Source organism: Moschus berezovskii, chromosome 25 (genome assembly GCF_049115385.1).
Source record: "Moschus berezovskii isolate FMDL1 chromosome 25, NW_MosBer_1.0, whole genome shotgun sequence".
Taxonomy (NCBI): domain Eukaryota; kingdom Metazoa; phylum Chordata; class Mammalia; order Artiodactyla; family Moschidae; genus Moschus; species Moschus berezovskii.
This window is the reverse complement of record NC_142484.1, coordinates 52,178,470-52,205,795: the sequence shown is the minus strand read 5'-3', so window position 1 is coordinate 52,205,795 and position 27,326 is coordinate 52,178,470. Positions and strand designations below refer to the sequence as shown.

Sequence of the window (27,326 nt, the reverse complement as noted above, 5' to 3'; positions counted from 1 at the left end):
AAGGGATCCCTGTGTGAGGGATGCTCTTTCGGTGTGGCTGAGCAAACTGCATTTGTGTCTTGTTCTGGGGACCAACGGGCACCTGTGCTGGGTGAGGGCATCCCATGGCAACGAGGGTACAGACCTCTCCAGGGATGTGTGTGCCGATTTCCACTGGCTCTCATGCTGGTTAACAGAAACGTGTACACACAACTTTCTGAAGAGTGCATGTCTCATGCAGATATCCAAATACTGAGAAATAGCATTGGATGTTTGCACGTGCCTTAGTGAAATCACCATATTGACCATAAATCAATATGTTTATGTTTTAATTTTATTGTCTTAGAAATTCCTTTTATACTCATTATTTCATTGCATCCTCACTATTATTATATCTATTTACCAGATAATGAGCAATTTTAAACTAACCAAAGGTTACACACGGGGATTACAATGAAAAGTCACCACGTGTTGTGGATAGTTTTTCCTGGAGAGTATGTCTCAGCAGTAGTAAAAATGTAAGCATTTATTGAGTACTTACTATGTCTCAATTTACTGAAATTAGCACTTTACACATGTTACTTTATCTAATCCTTACTGTAACCCTTTGAGAAAGGTAAGACCATGTTACAAATGAGGAATTTGACTCAGGTAGTTTACTTGACTTATTCAAAGCCTCTCTAATAAGTAAGTGAAGGAGGCAGGATTTGAATCCAGATTGATCCATCTGCAAACCGTGACATGATATTTAATGTTACCCAATGTCACCTACTAGAGGAAATACCCTAATAACAAGGCTAACCTTTGTTTATTTTGTCAAATACACGTGAATTACACCAGTGTTGAAAAGAGCAACGATAATGCACACAGACCTGTGTTTTGCCTTTAGGCCCAGTGATTCACGCCGAGGTGGGGGACTCCATCCTGATCATATTTATGAACAAGGCCAGTCGGCCCTACTCCATCTCAGCCCAGGGTGTGGAGGACATGGATAGTGGGAAGCAGCTCCAAGTGCCTGTCACAAAGCCAGGTAACTGACCCCAGAGGTCTGCGCCATGCCGATGAGTACTCCAGGCTCAACTCCTTTCTTGTCCGATCTCTGAGGGGTCTTGGAAAGCTCATTGTAAAATCATTACTGCATCATTACGTTCCATCCATTACCCCGATATGAAATTACTATTCAGCCAATGACTGTTTGTGGAGTTTCTAGGGCTCAATTAGAGACCTTAAAGGGTATTAAGACATAATAACAGCTAGCACATATTGAATGTTAACTTTGTGCCAACTTTTAAATTTAGAAAAAAATGTAAAAACTCACTTATTCTTATACTAACTCAGGGAAGTAGACACTAACATATTTCATTGAGCCTGATACCACTGATTATAATGGCCATCATTACTTTGTTATTAAAGGAAAAAAAAAGTGCTGTCAGGACTTCTCTGGTGGTTGAGTGGTTAAGAATCTGCCTCCCAGTGCGGGGGACCTGGTTCAGTCCCTGACCGAGGAGCTAAGACCCTGTGTGTAACTAAGTCTGCACACCGCCCCTACTGACCCTGAGCTCTGGAGCCCACGCACTGTAATGAAGATCCTGTGTGTCGCACCTGAGACCCAAAGTGGCCAAATACATAAATACATTGTTTAAATGCTGCCAATTAAACTTTAACATGCCACTGATGGAAAGATGCATCTTGGCATCAGATACGCTAAATTGTGAAAATGCACATCCTGTTATTGATGGAATCTGGTAGTGGTACGTTTATTTAACAGGTGACTGAGGCACAGAGGTGGCTCAGAGGTTAATGCGTCTGCCGCCAATGCGGGAGACTCGGGTTCGATCCCTGGGTCGGGAAGATCCCCTGGAGAAGGAAATGGTAACCCACTCCAGTATTCTTGCCTGGAGAATCCCATGGACGGAGAAGCCTGGTTAAGCTACAGTCCACGGGGTCGCAAAGAGTCGAATAAGACTGAGCGACGGAACAGAACGGAAGCACAGAGGAGTAAAGAATTCAACCAGGACAGACGTTAGGAATGGTGGAGCCGGTGTGACTTCAGGACCCGAGCTCTTGACCATGCATTTCTCTCAGGATGCTTCAAATGAGTTTGGAAGAAAAAAAAAAAAGACAAGATGAATCATTTCAGCAATAATACACATTATACATGTTGAAATTCTAAGTGGTGAAGGTTTTCAAGAATATATCTGAGAGGGTTGATAAAATTTCAGAGAAAGAAAATCCATGAAGCCTCATTTTTGAACTGTGGTGCTGGAGAAGACTCTTGAGAGTCCCTTGGACTGCGAGGAGATCCAACCAGTCCATTCTAAAGGAGATCAATCCTGGGTGTTCATTGGAAGGACTGATGCTAAAGCTGAAACTGCAGTACTTTGGCCCCCTCATGTGATGAGTTGACTCACTGGAAAAGACTCTGATGCTGGGAAAGGTTGGGGGTGGGAGGAGAAGGGGACGACAGAGAATGAGATGGCTGGATGGCATCACCGACTCTGTGGACATGAGTTTGAGTGAACTCCGGGAGTTGGTGATGGACAGGGAGGCCTGGCGTGCTGTGATTCATGGGGTCGTGGAGAGTCGGACACGACTGAGCAACTGAACTGAACTGACCTGAAGAAAAGCTTTATACAAGAGATAGAACTCTAATTGTTTTTTTTAGTTGAAGTATATAGTTGATTTACAGTGTTGTGCCAAACTCCAAAGTATAAAAAGTGACTCAGTTATACACATGATATCACTTATATGTGGAATCTAAAATATTGCACAAGGGAATCTATCTACAAAACAGAAACAGACTCAGACATAGAGAACAGACTTGTGGTTGCCAAGGCACAGGGCAGGACAGGGATGGACTGGGAGTCTGGGGTTAGTTCAGTTCAGTGGCTCAGTCGTGTCCAACTCTTTGCGACCCCATGAACTGCAGCACGCCAGGCCTCCCTGTCCATCACCAACTCCTGGAGTTTACCCAAACTAATGTCCATTGAGTCGGTGATGCCATCCAGCCATCTCATCCTCTGTTGTCCCCTTCTCCTCCTGCCTTCAATCTTTCCTAACATCAGCGTCTTTTCAACATCAGAGTCAGCTCTTTGCATCAGGTGGACAAAGTATTGGAGTTTCAGCTTCACCAACAGTCCTTCCAATGAAGGACTGATTTCCTCTAGGATTGACTGGTTAGAACTCCTTGCAGTCCAAGGGACTCTCAAGAGTCTTCTCCAACACCACAGTTCAAAAGCATCAACTCTTCGGTGCTCAGCTTTCTTTATGGTCTAACTCTCACATCCATACATGAGTACTGGAAAAACCAGAGCTTTGACTAGATGGACCTTTATAGGCAAAGTAATGTCTGTGCTTTTTAATATGCTGTCTAGGTTTGTCATGGCTTTTCTTGCAAGGAGCAAGTGTCTTTTACTTTCATGGCTGCAGTCACCATCTGCAGTGATTTTTGGAGGCCAAACAAATAAAGTCAGTCACTGTTTTCATTGTTTCCGCATCTATTTGCCATGAAGTGATGGGACCGGATGCCATGATCTTAGGTTTTTGAATGTTGAGCTTTAAGCCAACTTTTTCACTCTCCTCTTTCACTTTCATCAAGAGGCTCTTTAGTTCTTCTTCACTTTTGCCATAAGGATGGTGTCATCTGCATATCTGAGGTTATTGATATTTCTCCTGGCAATCTTAATTCCAGCTTGTGCTTCATCCAGCCCAGGGGTTCTCATGATGTACTCAGCTTATAAGTTAAATAAGCAGGGTGACAACATACAGCCTTGATGTATTTAAAAGATGCATTGAAAGGCGAGAAGATCTCACAATAAAATGAACTTCCATAAATTTTACACAGTTGAAATGTAGTTGTAATAAGTGTTAAGAGCCCCTGTTACAAAATTGATAGCAACCACATAGGTATAATATGGGGGAGTTACATTCCATTTTACCTCTTATGACTACATAATAATATTATTATTATACTATTAGTTCAGTTGCTCAGTCATGTCTGATTCTTTGTGACCCCATGGAGTGCAGCACGCCAGGCCTCCCTGTCCATCACCAACTCCCGTAGCTCACTCAAACTCATGTCCATCGAGTTGGTGATGCCATCCAAAACAATGAGATACCAATATATATATTGGGTTGGCCAAAAAGTTCATTCAGGTTTCATAAGCTAGTATTGAAAAATGTGAACGAACTTTGTGGTCAACCCAATGCTTAAATGGATGGCTATGTGAGAGTTGGACTGTGAAGAAAGCTGATCGCCGAAGAATTGATGCTTTTGAACTGTGGTGCTGGAGAAGACTCTTGAGAGTCCCTTGTACCGCAAGAAGATCCAACCAGTCCATTCTAAGGGAGATCGATCCTGGGAGTTCATTGGAAGGACTGATGGTAAAGCTGAAACTCCAGTACTTTGGCCACCTCATGCGACGAGTTGACTCACTGGAAAAGACTCTGATGCTGGGAAAGTTTGGGGGCGGGAGGAGAAGGGGACGACCGAGAATGAGATGGCTGGATGGCATCACCGACTCTGTGGACATGAGTTTGAGTGAACTCTGGGAGTTGGTGATGGACAGGGAGGCCTGGCGTGCTGTGATTCATGGGGTCGCGGAGAGTCGGACACGAGTGAGCTGAACTGAAGAAAAAATAAGAATGAAAGATAGCAAGTGTTGATGTGAATGTGGAAAAGTGGTACCCTCATACATGTCTGGTAGGAGAGAAAAGTATACTGTGTCTCTGGAACACAGTTTGGAAGTTTTCTTGAAGTTAATCATATATGTACCACCTGTCCTGCTGGCTCAGTGGTAAAGAATCCACCTGCCAATGCAGGAGACATGAGTTCGATCCCTGGGTCAGGAAGATCCCCTGGAGAAAGAAATGGCAACCCACTCTAGTATTCTTGCCTGGAGAATTCCATGGACAGAGGAGTCTTGCAGGCTATAGTCCATAGGGTTGCAAACGGTCAAATACATCTTAGCAACTTAACAACAACAACTAGCAATCTACCCCTAGGCATTTTCTCAAGGGAAAGGAAAAACATGTTCACATGAAAGCATGTTCACAAAACTTATGTTCACATGAAAGCATGTTCACAAATGTTTGTAATGACTTTATTTTTAATAACTCCAAACTGGAAACAAGCCAAATGTCCTTCAGTAGGGGAACAAATAAACAAACTGCAATACATTCGTACGATGGAATACTGTTCAACAACGGGATGGAACAAACTGCTTATACAACGCGGTGGGTGCACGTTAAATGCCGATACAAAATGAAACAAGCCAGACTAATAATGCTATAGACTGTATGATTTCATTTACAAGACACTTCAGAAAAGGCGAAACTATAGAGACGGAAACAGATCAGTGGTTGCCAGGGGTTAAACAAGGGAAAGGAGCTGACTCTAGAAGGTGCGAAGGGGACATTTTAGGGGTTGATGGAGGTGTTCTATATCTTGATTAGGGTTGGTTACACCACTGTATGTGCTTATCATAACAGAACTGTATACTAAACAGGGTGAATTTTGTTGTTGTCATTTAGTCGCTAAGTTATGTTCAACCCTTTGCAACCCCATGGACTGTAGCCAGCCAAGCTCCTCTGTTCATGGGATTTCCCAGGCAAGAATATTTGAGAGGGTTACAATTTCTTTCTCCAGGGTATCTTCCCAACCCAGGGATCAAACCCATGTCTCCTGCATTGGCAGCTGGGTTCTTTACTGCTGAGGCACCAGGGAAGCCCCAGGGTGCATTCTACTCAGTGTAAATTATACCTTAGTTTGAAATATTTATGTATATAATAATTTTATATGTACATAAAATAATTTTGTTTTTATAAATTTTATGTATTTTAATATAATTTTCAAAATATGGATTAAAACAGCCAAATTCTGAAAGGCATCATAGGCATTTAATATATGGAACTTAATATATGAAACTTCATATAATCACTCTTAGTACTTTCTGTCTTAAACTGTGTTGAATAAATATACTGAGGGGAGAGGATATTAGATGTTTCATTAGTTGGTATTTATTTCCGTGTGACTGGAAAAGTAGCAGTACAGGTTTTCTTTGCAGATTAGACATGATTATTCATTTCTATCTACTTCCTGTAGACTGCACAGCACCTGAGATGACAGACATTTGGACCTTATCCCAGGGATTCTGATTCATCAGGTGTTGGGTGGAGCCTGGCAATCTGTTTCTTAAACCGCTCCACAGGTGAGTCACCACTCAGATGGTATAGCTTGATGCTTGAAAGGCAGGAAGCCACACGTGGTAGAGCCCAGTCCACTAGGGCAAAAGTCAAGGTAACATTTCGGAACCAAGACAAAGCTTGAAATATCTCATTTACTAGAGAGAGCTATTCTGTTGGCTAAGCACACAGAAAAGAAACAGGAGAGGGAAAGAGAAAGAAAACAGAGAAAAGAAAAAAACGGAAAAGGGACAAAATACTGTGGATGCCTTCATTTGCGATATTAGTAGCATACTCCACATGGGATTATCCCCATGTGGGCTGCCATCTTTGGGGTCGCACAGAGTCGGACATGAATGAAGCAACTTAGCAGCAGCAGCAACTGATAAGAAAACTCTCATCTGAAGCTCAGAGAGTTTTTGGTTTTTGTTTTGTTTTTTTTAAAAAAGCACAATAAAATACATATTAAGAAATATCTGTCACGGGAAGGACATAATCATATTTCTCTGTTCCATTCTCTAGCATTCACTACCACCCCTTGTGGCTTGTGAAAGCCTTATTGTCAAATAACTCTAATTTCACAATGGAAATATATTAAATCTGTTAATTCAATGTCTTCCCCAAAGCATTTCTCTTACATGTACCTTGAAAAGAAAGCTCTCAGCATGATAATGAATGGTGTGTATGTCCACTTCATCTCCTACAGGATCCTAACAAGTACCAGTTGGTCACTGTATCTTCATTCATGACGAGTCCATGAAGGTTCCCAAAAATCTTCCCATTAATAGCTAAGACGGTAAAAGGAAACAGCCTCTCATTAGTGATGATTCCTTAATCTGGTTTTAGAAACAATTCAAGATCTTTATGTCACCAACATTTTCATTTGCCTGATAAACATGTAACCATCCCACTCACACTTACCAATGGCCCCACCATTTTAGACCCAAAACTCAAATTAGTAAGAAATCTTTATAAAAAAGAGCAAGAAAAGAGAAATAGAAGTTTGGTTTTAAAAACTGTCTCTTGGATAGCAGTACACGTTGGTTGGTTGGTTGTTTATTTGAAATAGTCTTTTTATGGAGTGGATTACAGACTCACGTGTGGGGTCCCCAGATTTATACCATTCTACAGCTGACTGAACACAAGCATGGAGAATCAAGTTTATGGAAATCAAAATTGAACCAATTAAAAGGTTCAATTAATATTACATTTTCTGAGAACTAGCTTGGGGCAAGTTGCTGCTGCTGCTGCTAAGTCACTTCAGTTGTGTCCAACTCTGTGTGACCCCATAGATGGAAGCCCACCAGACTCCCCCGTCCCTGGGATTCTCCAGGCAAGAACACTGGAGTGGGTTGCCATTTCCTTCTCCAATGTGTGAAAGTGAAAAGTGAAGTTGCTCAGTCATGTCCGACTCTGTATAGAGGGAGGCAGAATTGTAGGGGAGAGAGTAGCTGAATCAGAAATCAGTTGCTGTATTCTAATCAATGTTAGCAATTAACTAGCTTTCTTATCTTGGCAGGACCTATCTGTTTGCACACTGTTGGTCAAAAGTAGGTCTTGGTGAGAGTGTGTAGATATGTCAATTAGAACACATTACTTCCACTTAAAAAACAAGAAGTACCTTAAATTTCAAAGAATTAAATAACAGACACATTAAAACAGAAATTTGGTGATAGTGTTTCAAGTTCTAGGGACAGTTAAACCAGGCCCTTAAATTTGATCAAGTACAGGTTATCCTGTATTCTTAGAGAAATATACCAATAAGTGATCATTCATTTCCTAGAAATTACTTTACAGTCTTATAGTTTAGGGATCCCAGCATTCAGAGACACAGCTGCCTAAGCAGATGGTCCAGGCCTTGCTGGCAGCCAGTCAGTGGCTTGGCTGGTTCCCTCTGAAGGAAAGCTTTGGAGGACTGTCTTCTGTCAAGGTGCCCGTGGGAATGGAGAAGGGCTCAGAGAAGGAGGCTGGGACCTTCCACAGATTTCTATGGACTTATCTCAACAAGGGTCTCCTTTTTAAACCTCTGATATACCATGCATTTTGTTGCTCTCCTCAAAATCATCAGAGGGCTTAAAATCGCGTGGATCTTTATTAAGATACTTCTTAACATTGTCATCCAGATACCAGGATTCATTCTCATTAAATACCAAAAACAAGAGAGCAAATTCATAATCAACGTCGCTTCTTCTTCCCTTTTCATTCAACACTCCTTCCCTGCATGTAATCAGAGGACCCATCAAACCACTGTATGTATCCTGAAAGAAAAATAAAGTGAATTAGAAGAGCTTTAAATAATTTAATAACACAGATTAGTTGCTTGTAAGAATCATTGCAAAAAAGACTAAAAGACAATTGACCGTGAAATAAGTACTAAGAAACCCTGAAGAATCAGGGCGATCTTTGCTAAAATTTAAGATTATTTCTAAAAATTTGCTGAGAGCTTTATGAGGGCTGAGGCTGTGGTCTTTACTTATTGTTGAGTCTCCAGAGCCCGGCTATCTACTACATAGAAGGTGTGCCATAAATGTTTGTTGAATAAATGAATGCTTATTTCTATTTTCCTGTGTGTTTTTCAAGTGAGACTATATATATATTTTTTTGTTTTGTTTTTGGCCGCCAGAGCATTTTTTTTTTTTAGGTAATTAATTTATTTTTTATTGGAGGCAAATTATTTTACAATATTATATTGGTTGGTTTTGCCATACATTGATATGAATTTGCCCCGGGTTTACATAAGTTCCCTCTCCTGAACCCCCCTCCCACCTCCCTTTATCCTCCCTCTGGGTCATCCCCGCATGCCAGCCCCAAGTGAGACTATATTTTTTAACTGAAGTATAGTGGATTTACAATGTTGTATCAGTTTCGGATGTACAACAAAGTGATTCAGTTATGCATATATATATGCATATATATATTATTTTACAGATTCTTTTCCATTATCAGTTACTACAAGATATTGAATATAGTTCCCTGTGCTCTACAGTAAGTCCTTGTTGTTTCTCTATTTTGTATGTGGTGGTGGTGTGTGCTCAGTCATGTCCGACTCTGTGACCCCATGGACTGTAGTCCACCAGCCTCCTCTGTCCCTGGGATTCTTCAGGCAAGAATACTGGAGTGGGTTGCCAATTCCTTCTCCAATTTTGTATGCAGTGTGTATCTATTAATCCCAAACTCCTAATTTATCCCCCACCCCTCATTTTTCTCTTTGGTAACCATAAATTTGTTTTCTATGTCTGTAAGCATATTTCTATTTTGTAAGTAAGTTCATTTGTGTCATTTTTTTAGATTCCACATATAAGTGATTTCACATAATATTTGTCTGACTGACTTTACTTAATGTAATCACCTCTAGTTCCATCTATGTTGCTGCAAATGGTATTATTTCATTTTTTAAATGGCTGAGTAATATTCAGACATTGAGTGTGTGTGTGTATATATATACACAACATGTTCTTTATCCATTCATCTGTCACTGGACATTTAGGCTGCTTCCCTGTTTTGTTTATGGTAAATAGTGCTGCTATGAACATTGCACGTATCTTTTTGAATTATGGTTTTCTCTGGGTTATATGCCCAGAAATAGGATTCCTGGATCATATGCTAACTCTGTTTTTAGTTTTTTAAGAAACCTCCATCCTGTTCTCCAAAGTGGCTGCACCAGTTCACATTCCCACCAACAGTGTAGGAGGGTTTTCTTTTCTCCACACCCTCTCCAGCATTTATTATTTGTAGACTTTTTGATGATGGCCATTCTGACCAGTGTGAGGTGATACCCAAGTGGGATTGTATGTATAACTATATACAAATCTTATATTTCATTTTCTATGGGTAAAGTTTTCTTGGGAACTGATATGAGCCCATGAATGACTTTCATATCGAGTTATTCAGCCCTGAGCTTTCTTTTGAACTCCCACATTTCCATCTGCCTATTTAAATATTCCACCTGGAAGCCTCCTGCAACAATTCATATGCTAAGAAGCCTTTCTAGGGTGAATGTTAGTATTTCCCTCCCCGTGTCCTTCTCCTGAATTCTCTGTTTCTGTCAGTAGCACTATGATATTCCCTGTCACTTAGGTCGTGATTTTCAGTGTCCTCACTGTGCCCCACGTTGTGCGCGCGTGTGTGCTCAGTCGCTAAGTGATGTTGGACTCTTGGCAGCCCTGTGGACTGTAGCCCGCCAGGCTCCTCTGTCCATGGAATTGTCCAGGCAAGAATACTGGAGGGGGTCGCCATTTCCTCCGCCAGGGTCGTCCCATCTCATTTGCTATCAAATCTTACATTTTTGCCCCTTCACGGTGTCTCTTCGTTCTGTGACTTTCTCTTCATTCTATCCACCATCCTTCTAGTGTAAGAGCGTTTTGGTTTTTGACCCCGCCCTGCAGCCTGTGGGATATTATCTCCCGGACCAGGGATCGAACCTGTCCTACAAAAGTCACCAGATTCAGAATTGTGATATAATTATGGATGTGCACATGTATTATTTCCCCCAAAGATGATAAAGTCCTTCAAGACAAGAATATTTTCAGCCCTCATAGTACTTGGTGAGGTCATTTGCACATCACAACAGCTCAATAAATATTTGTTTGTGGACTTCCCATGATTCTACTTTGGTTTTTGTTTTTTTTTCAAGTGTCTGGTATGTTTCTCCTGAACTCTTGTGCTGTCCAGTACACCTCAAAGACACTAATTATATCAGATATGACCTTAGTTTGGACTTCAATTATGAGATATAATTCAAGACTAGATGTTTTATACATTCATATCTGACTCAAGTTCAATACTGAATCTTTGCCTTTAATTTCTAAGTAAAGTTAGCCTATTTATCATTCAAATAGTTTGTAGTTTCAGTTACTAAGTTTTTGTGGAGTTTGTTTTCTTTCCTGAGCCCTGATGGTACTGGTAAGGATTTTAAAATTGGGTAACATCATAAACCATGTTAAAAATTAAAATATATATTTATTTTTTTGGTTATCTAATTTGCGTATCTTCTCTTGCTTCAAACTTCCTTATAAGTTCTAAATTTAGTAATTTGAGATCTTATTTTTTTCCCCTACACTTTAGATCAAGGGCCAGCAAACTTTGTTTTTGTAAAGTGCCATATAGCAGGTGACTTCCCTTGTGGCTCAGATGGTAAAGAATCCGCCCGCAATGAGGGAGATCTGGGTTGGGCCGATCCCCTGGAGAAGGGAAAGGCTACCCACTCCAGTATTCTGGCCTGGAGAATTCCATAGACTGTATAGTGCATGGGGTCACAAAGAGTCAGACACGACTGAGCAACTTTCACTTCACTTCACATAGCAAGAATTTTTTACTTTGTGAACCATATCGTTTCCATCACAGCTCCTCAACTTCATCATCAGTAATGCAAACAAATGGGCATGGCCATAGTTTGAGACCCCTGCTTGAAACCAATACACCTCTTCATATATACCCACCGTAATTGTGATAACTTGAATGGTCAACTGAAAACCATATCACTTGGAGCATTTTGGCAGCTCTCTCCACCTTACCTTCACAAAGTTTACTGTTGAATAGTAAACCCATGGAATACAATTTGGGTCAGATGGCCCTGGACCAGACCTTTTACGGACATTCCATCTGTAGGTTTTTATTTCTCCTGAAACAAGAAGAAATAGAAAAAAAATTTTTTTAATTATGTGATCTCTGTTCCAGACAATTTACCTGAAGAAATACAAACAGATTCTTTGTATATTTGATTAAAGTTACTGCTGGGGAGAATTACCCATTCAATAGAAATGTTCCTGTTAAACTCATACGTTGACTTTCTGCAGGTTCACCATGACAGATTTTCATTTCAGGCTATAGCCTTCCATCCTAGTTTGATGGTTTTTCTCCTCAAATTTCTTATCTCCTTCCCAAGAGTTATGCTTGCGCGCACTTGAGTTGCCACGGGCCTCAGCCTTGGCTTCTTGTGGAATCACCAGGGAGCACTGTAAATCCTCACTGCTCATACCTCATCCCAAACCAATGAAATTAGAATATCAGCAATCTACTATTGGTGTACAAATATATTCCTTAAGCTTCTCAGGCAATTCTAATCTGCAGGCATGTGAGATCTAGCTGGAACCAGAGAGACTCAGAGAGGCCTAGTTTCAAATCTCAACCCTAATGACTTGTTTCCACTCAACCTTTGACAAGCTACTTTACCTCACTGACCTTTGAAAAGTGAGGGCTTCCCTGGTAGCTCAGATGGTAATGAATCTGCCTGCAAATCAGGAGACCTGGGTTTGGACCCTGGATAGGAACGATCCCCTGGAGAAGGGAATGGCTACCCACTCCAGACCCATGCCTGGTTTTCACTTAACTTTTGACAAGCTACTGAACCTTCACAGACCTTTAGTTTCCTTATTTGTAAAGTAGATTAGTCAACCCAGTTTTCAAACTGTTGTGAGGATTAAATGAAATAAAATATCTAGGAAAGTGCCTCACGTTGAGGTCGGTCAATAATTGTTAGTTTGTATACATGTGTGCATGCTAAGTCGCTTCAGTTATGTCCGACTCTGTGCAACCCAATGGACTATAGCCCACCAGGTTCCTCTGTCCATGGCAATTCTCCAGGCAAGAATACTGGAGTGGATTGCCATGCCCTCCTCCAAGGGATCTTCCTGACCCTGGGATCAAATCCATGTCTCTTATGTCTCCTGCATTGGCAGGCAGGTTCTTTACTGCTAGCACCACCTGGGAAACCCCTAAGTGTTAGTCACTCAGGCATGTCCGACTCTTTGCAACCCCATGGACTATAGCCCACCAGGCTCTTTTGTCCATGGAATTCTCTAGGCAAGAACACCGAATTAGATTGCCATGCCCTTCTCCACGGGATCTTTCCAACCCAGAGATCGAACATAAGTCTCCCATGTTTCAGGAAGATTCTTAACCATCTGAGCCACCATGCAAGAGTTAGTTTGTACGTATGCTAGCAACAAACGCATGCACTCCCTCTGGTCAGGCCCCATATCTGTGAATCGCCTGCGACTGGCCCAGAGCCTTGCAGAGTAACTATATATTACTCATGAGTTATCAAGATAATCACATTGTAAAAGGCTCATTTAAATTATCTCCTTTTGAACTATCTGAGTCCCATCCTCACCCTATAAGGACAAACAATTTATAGCTGAATCTGAGTCACAAAGCAAAAGTAATGAAGACTTGCATGAAACTTTGGTCTGTGTTTGTTCATGAAGCAGTTGGTTAGCAATATCATCTTAGGTCTAGTTTCCATGATTTACCCCATGCCTTGGTAATCACAAGATAAACAGCTGATATTTACCTTTCTAAATGCAAGTGACTTTCTAAATGCAAGTGTGGGTTATTAAAGTTGAAACAATCCATTGTCCACCCACCTGGAAGCCAAGTTCTCAACAAAAAGAGGATGCTCAGTAAATGTTTGTTGAGTGATATAATGAAAAGAAGACGAAGAAGATGGAGGAAGGGGAGAAGAAGGAGAGAGGAAATCTGAGGGGGCTTCAGTTCAGTCGGGTCCAATTCCTTGTGAACCATGGACTGCAGCACACCAGGCCTCCCAGTCCATCACCAACTCCCAGAGTTTACTCAAACTCATGTCCATCTAGTCGGTGATGCCATCCAACCATCTCATCCTCCGTCATCCCCTTCTCCTCCCACCTTCAGTCTTTCCCAGCATCAGGGTCTTTTCCAATGAGTCAGCTCTTCGCATCAGATGGCCAAAGTATCGGAGCTTCAGCTTCAGCATCAGTGCTTCCAATGAATATTCAGGACTGATTTCCTTTAGGATGGACTGGTTGGATCTCCTTGCAGTCCAAGGGACTCTCAAGAGTCTTCTCCAACACCACACTTCAAAAGCATCAGTTCTTCAGTGCTCAGCTTTCTTTATAGTCCAACTCTCACACCCATACATGACTACTGAAAAACCATAGCTTTGACTAGACGGACCTTTGTTGGGAAAGTAATGTCTCTGCTTTTTAATGTGCTGTCTAAGTTGGTCATGACTTTTCTTCCAAGGAGCAAGTGTCTTTTAATTTCATGGCTGTAGTCACCATCTACAGTGATTCTGCAGCCCAAACAAATAAAGTCTTTCACTATTTCCATTGTTTCCCCATCTATTTGCCATGAAGTGATGGAACCGGATGCCATGATCTTCGTTTTCTGAATGTTGAGTTCTAAGCCAACTTTTTCACTCTCCTCTTTCACTTTCATCCAGAGGCTCTTTAGTTCCTCTTCAGTTTCTGCCATAAGGGTGGTGTCATCTGCATATCTGATGTTATTGATATTTCTCCTGGCAATCTTGATTCTAGCTTGTGCTTCATCCGGCCTAGAATTTTGCATGATACACTCTGCATATAAGTTAAATAAGCAGGGTGACAATACACAGCCTTCGCATACTCCTTTCCCAATTTGGAACCAGTCCAGTGTTCCATGTTCAGTTCTAACTGTTGTTTCTTAACCTGAACATAGATTTCTCAGGAGGCAGGTAAAGTGGTCTGGGATTCCCATCTCTTTAAGAATTTTCCACAGTTTGGTGTAAGCCACACAGTCAAAGGCTTTAGCATAGTCAATAAAGCAGAAGCAGATGGTTTTCTGAATTCTCTTGCTTTTTCTATAACCCAACAGATGTTGGCAATTTGATCTCCAGTTCCTCTGCCTTTTCTAAATCCAGCTTGAACATCTGGAAGTTCACGGTTCACGTATTGCTGAAGCCTGGCTTGTAGAATTTTGAGCATTATTTTCCTAGCTTGTGAAATGAGTGCAATTGTGCAGCAGTTTGAACATTCTTTGGCATTGCCTTTCTTTGGGATTGGAATGAAAACTGATCTTTTCCAGTCCTGTGGCCACTGCTGAGTTTTCCAAATTTGCTGGCATATTGAGTGCAACACTTTCACGGCATCATCTGTTAGGATTTGAAATAGCCCAACTGGAATTCCATCACCTCCACTAGCTTTGTTCATAGTGATGCTTCCTAAGCCCCACTTGACTTCACATTCCAGGATGTCTGGCTCTAGGTGAGTGATCACACCATCGTGGTTATCTGGGTCATAAAGATCTTTTTTGTGTAGTTCTGTGTATTCTTCCACCTCTTCTTAATATCTTCTGCTTCTGTTAGGTCCATACCATTTCTTTCCTTTATTGTGCATGGGGTATCCTTTTTTGGTGGGATCCAACATTCTCCTGTCAATGGTTGTTCAGAAGCGAGTTGCAATTTTGGAGTTCTTGCAGATTAGCGCAATCCAATCCAAGATGGCAGAGTCCCGAGGGAGCTTACTTTTCTTAAAATGCTAACTTGTACTCTTCATCACATGCATGCCCTGATTAAACTTTCTTATCCAACTTGCCTGAACTAAGTTAGTTTCTTGCTCCTACCCCCAATCTCTGGGTTCTCCCAAACCTTTCAGACTTATTTGAGACTCCTGTGGGGACTGAATATCTCTGGCTCCCATTAAAAAAAGAAAAAATGCTCCATTGCCACAATCTATAATCATTTTTCTTCCTACTCTGACAGCCCTCATATCTAGGACTCTTAGAAGTCCAGTCAGCCTAGAGGAGCGGAACTGTGTCCCTTGTCACTCTTCACCATCAGGGTACATCCACCAGGAGGGGTCACACCAGCTTGCCCACAGCCCTACCAGAGCCCCACCCCAACCCTCATGCCTGATATGCTCCCTTTGAGGCTGCTTCAACCATCAAAAATAAATATGTTTAATAGTTTTTTTTTGGATCCATTTTAAACCATTTCCCTCTTCATCAAAGCAAGAAGGGAAGAAGAAAGTACAAAAAAATGTGAAGTAGAAAAGATGATCACGTTGCTGTTTAAAATACCACCATGAAGATAAAACCGTTATTAACACTTTGGCTTATTTCCCTTCTGGTCTTTCTTCTATACTTGTATTTTGCTTAACAAGTCTTTCCCGTGTAATTTAAAACTTTTTTTTTCATTAAAACTTGTTTGTTAAATCTTTCTTAAATGTCATTTTATGGCTACACGATGGTCCACTATAAAAAGATTCCAAAATTTACTTCTGTCTCTGTATATAGACATTTACATGTTCATGAAAACTTTCTTGAAGCAGGTTGAAGCAGCTTTTGATACTGGGAGTAGGGAGTGGCAGAATTTGGAATAGTAACCAGTAAAGATTTTCCTTCCCACAACCCCATCCTTGGACAGGTACCTTGCTAACTTTTTGATTCATTAGACTGTTTTCTTTTCTTATTTTTTACATCTTTAAATTTTTGCTTTAATGATCTTTATTGAAATTGCTATAGCATTGTTATAGTTCTTCTGTTCTGTGTATTCTTGTCACCTCTTCTTAACATCTGCTGCTTCTGTTAGATCCACACCATTTCTGGAAAAGATCAGTTTTCATTCCAATCCCAAGGAAAGGCAATGCCAAAGAATGCTCAAACTACCACACAATTGCACTCATCTCACACACTACCAAGTAATGCTCAAAATTCTCCAAGTCAGGCTTCAACAGTACATGAACTGAGAACTTGCAGACGTTCAAGCTGGATTTAGAAAAGGCAGAGGAACCAGAGATCAAACTGCCAACATCTGTTGGATCATCAAAAAAGCAAGAGAGTTCCACCAAAACATCTACTTCTGCTTTATTGACTCTACCAAAGCCTTTGACTGGGTGGGTCCCACCAAACTGTGGAAAATTCTTCAAGAGATGCGAATACCAGACCACCTGACCTGCCTCCTGAGAAACCTGTATGCATGTCAGGAACCAACAGTTGGAACTGCACATGAAACAAGACCGGTTCCAAATCAGGAAAGGAGTACGTCAAGGCTGTATATTGTCACCCTGCTTATTTAATTTATATGTAGAGTATATCAGGCAAAATTCCAGGCTGGATGAAGCACAACCTAGAATCAAGATTGCCAGGAGAAATATCAGTAACATCAGATATGAAGATGACACCATCCTTATGACAGAAAGCAAAGAGGAACTAAAGAGTCTCGGGATGAAAGTGAAAGAGGAGAGTGAAAACGTTGGCTTAAAGCTCAACATTCAAAAAACTAAGATCATGGCATCTGGTCCCATCACTTTATGGCAAATAGATGGGGAACAATGTAAATAGTGAAAGACTTTATTTGTTTGGGCTCCAGAATCACTGCAGATGGTGACTACAGCCATGAAATTAAAAGACACTTGCTCCTTGGAAGAAAAACTATGACCAATCTAGATGGCATTTAAAAAGCAGATACATTACTATGCCGACAAAGGTCCATCTAGTCAAAGCTATGGTTTTTCAGTAGTCATGTATGGATGTGAGAGTTGGACTATAAAGAAAGCTGAGCACTGAAGAACTGATGCTTTTGAAGTGTTGGAGAAGACTTGAGAGTCCCTTACACTGCAAGGAGATCCAACCAGTCCATCCTAAAGGAAATCAGTCCTGAATATTCATTGGAAGGACTGATGCTGAAGCTGAAACTCCAATACTTTGGCCACCTAATGCAAAGAACTGACTTACTGGAAAAGACCCTGATGCAGGGAAAGATTGAAGGCAGGAGGAGAAGGGGATGACAGAGGATGAGATGATTGGATGGCATCACCAACTCGATGGACATGAGTTTGAGCAAGCTCCAGGAGTTGGTGATGGACAGGGAAGCCTGGCGTGCTGCATTCCATGGGGTCACAAAGAATCAGACATGACTGAGCAACTGAACTGATAGTATTATAATAATATTATTATGTAGTCATAAGAGGTAAAATGGAATGTAACTCCCCCGTATTATACCTATGTGGTTGCTATCAATTTTGTAACAGGGGCTCTTAACACTTATTACAACTACATTTCAACTGTGTAAAATTTATGGAAGTTCATTTTATTGTGAGATCTTCTCGCCTTTCAATGCATCTTTTAAATACATCAAGGCTGTATGTTGTCACCCTGCTTATTTAACTTATAAGCTGAGTACATCATGAGAACCCCTGGGCTGGATGAAGCACAAGCTGGAATTAAGATTGCCAGGAGAAATATCAATAACCTCAGATATGCAGATGACACCATCCTTCTGGCAAAAGTGAAGAAGAACTAAAGAGCCTCTTGATGAAAGTGAAAGAGGAGAGTGAAAAAGTTGGCTTAAAGCTCAACGTTCAAAAACCTAAGATCATGGCATCCGGTCCCATCACTTCATGGCAAACAGATGCGGAAACAATGAAAACAGTGACTGACTTTATTTCTTTGGCCTCCAAAATCACTGCAGATGGTGATTGCAGCCATGAAATTAAAAGACACTTGCTCCTTGCAAGAAAAGCCATGACAAACCTAGACAGCATATTAAAAAGCACAGACATTACTTTGCCTACAAAGGTCCATCTAGTCAAAGCTCTGGTTTTTCCAGTACTCATGTATGGATGTGAGAGTTAGACCATAAAGAAAGCTGAGCACCAAAGAGTTGATGCTTTTGAACTGTGGTGTTGGAGAAGACTCTTGAGAGTCCCTTGGACTGCAAGGAGTTCTAACCAGTCAATCCTAGAGGAAATCAGTCCTTCACTGGAAGGACTGATGCTGAAGCTGAAACTCCAACTTTGTCCACCTGATGCGAAGAGGTGACTCTGATGTTGAAAAGACCCTGATGTTGGGAAAGATTGAAGGCAGGAGGAGAAGGGGACAACAGAGGATGAGATGGCTGGATGGCATCACCGACTCAATGGACAATAGTTTGGGTAAACTCCAGGAGTTTGTGATGGACAGGGAGGCCTGGCGTGCTGCAGTTCATGGGGTCGCAAAGAGTTGGACACGACTGAGCCACTGAACTGAACTAACCCCAGACTCCCAGTCCATCCCTGTCCTGCCCTGTGCCTTGGCAACCACAAGTCTGTTCTCTATGTCTATGAGTCTGTTTCTGTTTTGTAGATAGATTCCCTTGTGCAATATTTTAGATTCCACATATAAGTGATATCATGTGTATAACTGAGTCACTTTTTATACTTTGGAGTTTGGCACAACACTGTAAATCAACTATATACTTCAACTAAAAAAACAATTAGAGTTCTATCTCTTGTATAAAGCTTTTCTTAGTTCAGTTCAGTTCAGTTCAGTTCAGTGGCTCAGTTGTGTCCGACTCTCCGCGTCCCCATGAATCACAGCACGCCAGGCCTCCCTGTCTATCACCAACTCCCGGAGTTCACTCAAACTCATGTCCATCGAGTCGGTGATGCCATCCAGCCATCTCATTCTCTGTCGTCCCCTTCTCCTCCCACCCCCAACCTTTCCCAGCATCAGAGTCTTTTCCAGTGAGTCAACTCGTCACATGACAGGGCCAAAGTATTGGAGTTTCAGCTTTAGCATCACTCCTTCCAATGAACACCCAGGATTGATCTCCTTTAGAATGGACTGATTGGATCTCCTTGCAGTCCAAGGGACTCTCAAGAGTCTTCTCCAGCACCACAGTTCAAAAACGAGGCTTCATGGATTTTCTTTCTCTGAAATTTTATCAACCCTCTCAGATATATTCTTGAAAACCTTCACCACTTAGAATTTCAACATGTATAATCTGTATTATTGCTGAAATGATTCATCTTGTCTTTTTTTTTTCTTCCAAACTCATTTGAAGCATCTTGAGAGAAATGCATGGTAGAGAGCTCGGGTCCTGAGGTCACACCGGCTCCACCATTCCTAACGTCTGTCCTGGTTGAGCTCTTTACTCCTCTGTGCGTCCGTTCTGTTCTGTCGCTCAGTCCTGTCCGACTCTTTGCGACCCCGTGGACTGTAGCCTAACCAGGCTTCTCCATCCATGGGATTCTCCAGGGAAGAATACTGGAGTGGGTTACCGTTTCCTTCTCCAGGGGATCTTCCCGACCCAGGGATCGAACCCGAGTCTCCTGCATTGGAGGCAGACGCATTAACCTCTGAGCCACCTCTGTGCCTCAGTCACCTGTTAAATAAACGTACCACTACCAGATTCCATCAATAACAGGATGTGATTTAGCGTATTGGAGAAGGCAATGGCAAGCCACTCCAGTACTCTTGCCTAGAAAATCCCATGAATGGAGGAGCCTGGTAGGCTGCAGTCCATGGGGTCGCTAAGGGTCGGACACGACTGAGCGACTTCACTTTCACTTTTCACTTTCACACATTGGAGAAGGAAATGGCAACCCACTCCAGTGTCCTTGCCTGGAGAATCCCAGGGATGGGGCAGCCTGGTGGGCTTCCATCTATGGGGTCTCACAGAGTCGGACACGACTGAAGTGACTTAGCAGCAGCGTATCTGATGCCAAGATGCATCTTTCCATCAGTGGCATGTTAAAGTTTAATTGGCAGCATTTAAACAGTGTATTTATGTATTTGGCCACTTTGGGTCTCAGTTACGACACACAGGATCTTCGTTACAGTGCGTGGGCTCCAGAGCTCAGGGTCAGTAGGGGTGTTGTGCAGACTTAAGTTATACACAGGGTCTTAGCTCCTCGGTCAGGGACTGAACCAGGTCCCCCGCACTGGGAGGCAGATTCTTAACCACTCAACCACCAGAGAAGTCCTGACAGCACATTTTTTTTTCCTTTAATAACAAAGTAATAATGGCCATTATAATGAGTGGTATCAGGCTCAATGAAATATGTTAGTGTCTACCTCCCTGAGTTATTATAAGAATAAGTGAGAGGGAGGTGGGAGGGGGGTTCAGGAGGGGGAACTTATGTAAACCCGGGGCAAATTCACATCAATGTATGGCAAAACCAACCAATATAATATTGTAAAATAATTTGCCTCCAATAAAAAATAAATTAACTACAAAAAAAAAAAAAGAATAAGTGAGTTTTTACATTTTTTTCTAAATTTAAAAGTTGGCACAAGGTTAATATTCAATATGTGCTAGCTGTTATTATGTCTTAATACCCTTTAAGGTCTCTAATTGAGCCCTAGAAACTCCACAAACAGTCATTGGCTGAATAGTAATTTCATATCGGGGTAATGGGTGGAACGTAATGATGGAGTAATGATGTTACAATGAGCTTTCCAAGACCCCTCAGAGATCAGCAATAAAGGAGTTGAGCCTGGAGTACTCATCGGCATGGCGCAGACCTCTGGGGTCAGTTACCTGGCTTTGTGACAGGCACTTGGAGCTGCTTCCCACTATCCATGTCCTCCACACCCTGGGCTGAGATGGAGTAGGGCCGACTGGCCTTGTTCATAAATATGATCAGGATGGAGTCCCCCACCTCGGCGTGAATCATTGGGCCTAAAGGCAAAACACAGGTCTGTGTGCATTATCGTTGCTCTTTTCAACACTGGTGTAATTCACGTGTATTTGACAAAATAAACAAAGGTTAGCCTTGTTATTAGTGTATTTCCTTTAGCAGGTGACATTGGGTAGCATTAAATATCATGTCATGTTTTGCAGTTGGATCAATCTGGATTCAAATCCTGCCTCCTTCACTTACTTATTAGAGAGGCTTTGAATAAGTCAAGTAACCTACCTGAGTCAAATTCCTCATTTGTAACATGGTCTTACCTTTCTCAAAGGGTTACAGTAAGGATTAGATAAAGTAACATATGTAAAGTGCTAATTTCAGTAAATTGAGACATAGTAAGTACTCAATAAATGCTTACATTTTTACTACTGCTGAGACATACTCTCCAGGAAAAACTATCCACAACACGTGGTGACTTTTCATTGTAATCCCCGTGTGTAACCTTTGGTTAGTTTAAAATTGCTCATTATCTGGTAAATATAATAATAGTGAGGATGCAATGAAATAATGAGTATAAAAGGAATTTCTAAGACAATAAAATTAAAACATAAACATATTGATTTATGATCAATATGGTGATTTCACTAAGGCACGTGCAAACATCCAATGCTATTTCTCAGTATTTGGATATCTGCATGAGACATGCACTCTTCAGAAAGTTGTGTGTACACGTTTCTGTTAACCAGCATGAGAGCCAGTGGAAATCGGCACACACATCCCTGGAGAGGTCTGTACCCTCGTTGCCATGGGATGCCCTCACCCAGCACAGGTGCCCGTTGGTCCCCAGAACAAGACACAAATGCAGTTTGCTCAGCCACACTGACAGAGCATCACTCACACAGGGATCCCTTGAGAGAGGTAGAAACAGACTTCCAGTGGAAGCACCACAGATCTGGTCCCTGAGGTTCTAGGGATGTATCTGCACACTGTGTTCACAGGGAAATACACTCACAGTTGAGAGTCTGACCACACACATCCATTGTTCACTGGTTCAACCGTGGTTTTAATGCTTTCCTGAGAAATGCAGTTGGCTGTCGGTATTCATGGATGCAGACATAGAGGGCCAACAGTACTAAGCCATTTACTGCAAGAGACTTGAGCATTCTGATGACCGTGAAGTTCCCAGAACCAGTCCTGGACTGTACTGATAAAGGCCTAAATAATCTAAAATTTGTTGGACTACTATTATCTTTAAAACAAATATTTAGTATGAATCAGACAGTGTCTGAAAAGCACACTGTTTTTTTTTTAAATGATAAAGCCAGAAAAGAAAAATTTAGGCATGGTTTTTAAAGTAGTTTTGGGAAGAGTTATAGATGGGGCATATGCATACATGTAAGAAAATCAACGTATTTTCATTGCCGCTTCAACTGCACATGCTGTGCTATTTTGTTGAGAAGGGGTGAATGCCTTCTGGTTTACTGCCTGGTGGGTCACAGGGAGCAGTGATGACCAGTGTGCCTGTCCGGGGGCTTTGGCAGTTTCTGGGGTTCAGGCCTCTCCCTGATCTGCAGCAAATGGACAGATGGGCCTTCTGCTCCCCTGACTGAAGTGGTGCTGAGCTTGACTGATGAAGTCGCTGGTCTGTGTCCTTTTCCTGAGCAAACCAAATTGAGCCCAGCCCCCTCTGCAGAATCAGCACCCGTTCTTCAGAGATCTGTTCTCTGATTCAGAGATTCAAAAGAAGGAATGTTCCCATGGGAGATGACTCATTGGTATGAAAAGCAAGCTTGGGAACTGATGTTAGCAGATGGTGAAGATGGATGGGCCGGTTAATAATTTATGAATCTAATAATCGTGTGATGCATTATTTTGATAAGAAACATATTAAAGCCTTAGTATTTATATAAGTTGTCTTGTACATTTAAAAACAGAAAAGTCATCTAGATTAGCCCTCTGCTTTAAGATCTCATCTTCACGATGGGGTGACACTCAGGTGAGGACAAGTGGGGAAGGTTAGCAGGAAGAGTTTATCCAATCTCATGGGCAGCTCAGGGCATCAGACAGATGAAGTCAGTTCTGAGAAGGCCAGGAAGTCAGGGCCACCGGAACTGAATCCATGCTGTTCACCCAAGCACTGCTTCTCGAGTAAAAGGTTTCTCTTTTGTCAGAATGATTTTCATGGTGTGTTGTGAAGGCAGTGGCCATGGATGACTGAGAACCTTGGAGAAGCCATGTAAACACTCTGGCTGCTGTTCTGAGGCATCGGTGTTTCAGATGAAAGTTTCCTGGCTCAGCAGAGGGGTGGCCAAGGACCTTCATGGCAGCAGGAGATGGTTAGACTGCCTGGATGACAGGGATTCCTGTTTGTGTGTCATCTGCTGGTCTTCTTATGCTACTGTTTGTGTGAGCTGAGCACACAGCATGCTCCCTGATGATGGGAGGGCAGCAGGCTGTCTCCCTTGTATGAATGCAGTCAGGCTACTCTGTTCTTCCATTCATTCTTGGGAAGATGTCTAACCGGATGTGTGTGTGCGTGTATGTGTGTGCTGGCAGTGCACGGCTGTGATCTGTGCCATACCCAGGAGTGCCAAATGCTCCTCTTGTGGCGGTCGAGCTTTGATCTCCACAAATTCTCCACTGGTGTATTCCCTGTAAACCACTTTCTTGTACTGAGAGCCGATCCAGTTTTCAGTGTGGTTCATGAATATATCTCCATGTCTGCAAATCAGAAGCAACAGGAATTAAAGTTGTTAGAGGGAAGAAAAACCTTGAGTGCTTCTGCATGATTTGGAGGTGTGGGCACTGGAGTAGTGCTTCCAAAACCTGACTCTGATCAGGATATCCCTGGGGAGCTGGTCCTTTACATCAGACTTTGTGGAAGTGGGGCCAGGAATCTGCATTTGAAAGCATCTCTGGGGCTTTAGATGTGGCAGTCCAGTATTGGCCTACGGTCCACTCTTGGGCACCACTGCTGTAGAGCCCTGCTGGGACACAGAGAACAGACTTGTGGATGCAATGGGGGAAGGAGCTGCTGCTGCTGCTGCTGCTCAGTCGCTTCAGTCGTGTCCAACTCTGTGCGACCCCACAGACGGAAGCCCACCAGGCTCCCCCGTCCCTGGGATTCTCCAGGCAAGAGTGCTGGAGTGGGGTGCCACTGCCTTCTCCGAATGGGAGACGGAGAAGGCAGGACAAATTCAGCGAGTGTCACTGACACACATACACATCACCTGTGTGAAATAGGGAGCTGATGCTGCATAGATAACCAGCTGGCTGCTCTGTAACACGGGGGGTTAGTTTGATGCTCTGTGATGGCCTGGAGGCACCAATGATGGGGAGAGAGCGGTGAGGGAGACTCGAGAGGGAGGCGATATATGTATACTTACAGCTGATTCATGTGCGGCAGAAACCAACACAACATTGTAAAGCAATTAGTCTCAATTTAAAAGAAAACAAAACCCTGCTGGGTGCTGCATAGGGCCAGACTTAGTCAGAGACTCCTAAAGGCACTCTGAGATTACATTCTCCTGGGACCAACCAACCTCAGGAACATGTTCACCCATGCACATGCGCACACCCCACCACCGTGCATTCCTTCAGATTCCATATGTTGTTCTGTACCCTGCTATGTTTCTCCACGGTAAAGATCTCAAGAAAGTCTGTGGGTTGTGTATGGCGCATATGCGTGCGTGCAAAGTCTCTTCAGTAGGTTCTGCTCTTTTCGACCCTATGGACTGTAACTCACCAGGCTCCTCTGTCCATAGGATTCTCCAGGCAAGAACACTGGAGTGGGTTGCCATTTCCTTCTCCCTGGGAAGGGCTACCCATCCAGGCAACCCACTCCAGTATTCTTGCCTGGAGAATCCTGTGGACAGAGGAGCTTGGAGAGCTGCTGTCCATAGGGTCGCACAGAGTCAAACACGACTGAAGCGACTTAGCATGCATGCATGCGTGCGTGTATAGGAGAAGGAAATGGCAACCCACTCCAGTGTTCTTGCTTGGAGAATCTCAGGGACGGGGGAACCTCGTGGGCTGCCATCTATGGGGTTTCACAGAGTCAGACACAACTGAAGCAACTTAGCAGCAGCAGCCCTTCCCAAGGGATGTTCGCAACCAAGGGATCAAACCCAGGTCTCCCACATAGCAGGCGTATTCTTTACTGTCTGAGCCACCAGGGAAGCCCAAGAATACTGGAGTGGGTAGCCTACCCCTTCTCCAGCGGATCTTCCCAACCCAGGGATTGAACCAGGGTGTCCTGCATTGCAGGTGGGTTCTTTACCAGCTGAGCTACCAGGGAAACCTGGTGAATCTTTGAATGAATTTTAAATCATCCTACCCTTGAGGCACATCTTTTAAAACTGAGGAGTGATTTTATTTCTTCATTTATCCACAAGGTGGCACCATTATACGCTTTCCATGAGCCTGAACCCTCAAAACAGACCGAGTAAGAAAAACAGAACAGGCTACGATTCCTAATAGCTGGTGTAGAGGAGTTGGAGGGGGTCATAACCACAGAAGGTGCATGAGGGCTGGGGAACAGAGGGCAAGGGAAGTGTGATAATAAATATCAAAGAGGTACAGGGCATGAACGTCAGCATGGCATGGTGATGAGACCACGGATTTGTCCTTCAAAAAGGTCAGTGTTCAACTCCACCTCTGCCAGTGACTGAGTGAACCAGCCCTCACCTGCATACATGGGGCGGTGCCACCCAGGCAGAAGCTGCTAACCCTAGGGAGGAGGCCTGCTGGCCTGCCCTCCAGACAGTTCAGCCCTGAAGGCCTGGCCGGAGGGCACCCGTGCTCAGCAGCGTGCGAGGTCCTCGAGCCCGCGGATTCGTCTGTGTTCTGCACGGGCAGCGCCTCCACAGGAGGGCCAGCCTCGCGGACGCTCTGGGGACCAGGCCAACAAGGGGACCTGCCCTTCCTGCCCAGCCCAGGGCTCTCCGCTTTCCCCGCCCCTCGGGTGTCCCGGCGCCAGTGACCGCCGGCGGCCCCCAACCCCGCCCATCTACAGCGCCCCCCAGCTCTGCGCAGCGGCCCTGCGTCTCCGCACCGCGTCCCCCGGGTCCCCGGGAGGCGAGCCCCTGCGCTGACCTGCCCCGCGCTCGCTCAGACCCACGCGCGGGGCCCGCCAGCCTCTCGGGGACCACACTGGCTTCAGACCGCTCCCTCGGAGGGGGCCGGCGACTTCCCTAGGCTTTCGTGTTCCTGGGTGACATGTCTGTCCGCCAGGACAGGGCAGACCGCACCCGGGCCCTTTTAGGTTCCGCGTTTGCCGAACGTCCACGCACCTGTGCGAACCCACCCCGGAGACGGCGTTGGCTCGGGCTGTGGTACCTTTCCCCTCCTGCGTCCAAGTGCTGCTTTTCGAACTCCCAGTTTTTGTTAGGGGCATAATCCCATTCTACCTCTTCAGCGGCGATGTAAAAGGTTCTTATCGTCCCATAGGGCTGTTCAGGAGGGTCCTTATTGCCGCAGCTCCTGACCTCATATATCTGATGCATGCCTCTCGCCAAGTGGTGCAGGGTGGAGCCAAAGACCCTGAAGACGCCTGGAAGAGAAATGGCTTGGCGTTCAGAGCGATGCTTGAGCGTTTGCTTTTGGTTTGCTAGCAAACCTCCGTAATTATTACAAAATAACCGGTCAGGTGGATTTTTAAGATATCAACCGTCTATAGCATTTAAAAATAAGACCCTAAGAGGAATAAATTACTTGTAAATATATTTACGTATGGGGGAAAATACCATCTGAAACTCATCTGTCATGTCCAAAAACAAAAAGAAACTTGTAAAGTTGCTGCCAAGAAATGATTTCTCTGGGTCTCCCCTATTGTACACACCTATTAGAGGATAGTCACTCCTGGAAAAATCATCGATATGTATCTTCTCCCAGCCCAGTTTAAAAGGAACTAATTACTTGCCTAGACAAAGTTCAAATTAGGTCAATCTTCTGAAGTCATGGCTTTTGCCCTAAAGGTTTTCATAAGCTATAAGGTGCAATATACAAAAGCTATTACTCTTAAAGCTAAATGTA

The 27,326-nt window shown here is 43.3% G+C and overlaps 1 protein-coding gene and 1 pseudogene across 19 annotated transcripts in view; one reads left to right on the top strand and one right to left on the bottom strand.

Moving 5' to 3' along the window:
• Positions 1–27,326, top strand: part of LOC148773958 (ferroxidase HEPHL1-like) — a 153,346-nt gene that overhangs the window by 34,079 nt on the left and 91,941 nt on the right. For 10 of the 18 annotated variants that reach the window (XR_016036293.1, XR_016036296.1, XR_016036292.1 and 7 more), the window contains one exon: positions 869–1,009. Coding sequence is in view for 8 of the 18 variants with exons in the window: in XM_088832021.1 (XP_088688147.1) it covers positions 869–1,009 (141 nt within the window). In the remaining 10 variants the exon portion in view is untranslated. Of the gene's footprint in view, positions 1–385; positions 1,011–6,082; positions 6,218–27,326 lie in introns of those variants that run through there. The other 8 variants (XR_016036299.1, XR_016036297.1, XM_088832025.1 and 5 more) reach the window with 5 other exon arrangements.
• Positions 6,771–27,326, bottom strand: part of LOC148773957 (ferroxidase HEPHL1-like) — a 125,150-nt pseudogene continuing 104,594 nt past the window's right edge. The window contains exons 15-20 of the transcript XR_016036280.1: positions 26,631–26,844; positions 23,875–24,014; positions 21,200–21,340; positions 11,676–11,782; positions 8,198–8,420; positions 6,771–6,950 (exon numbers count right to left, since the gene is read on the bottom strand). The product of XR_016036280.1 is annotated as a ferroxidase HEPHL1-like (transcript). The remainder of the gene's footprint in view (positions 6,951–8,197; positions 8,421–11,675; positions 11,783–21,199; positions 21,341–23,874; positions 24,015–26,630; positions 26,845–27,326) is intronic.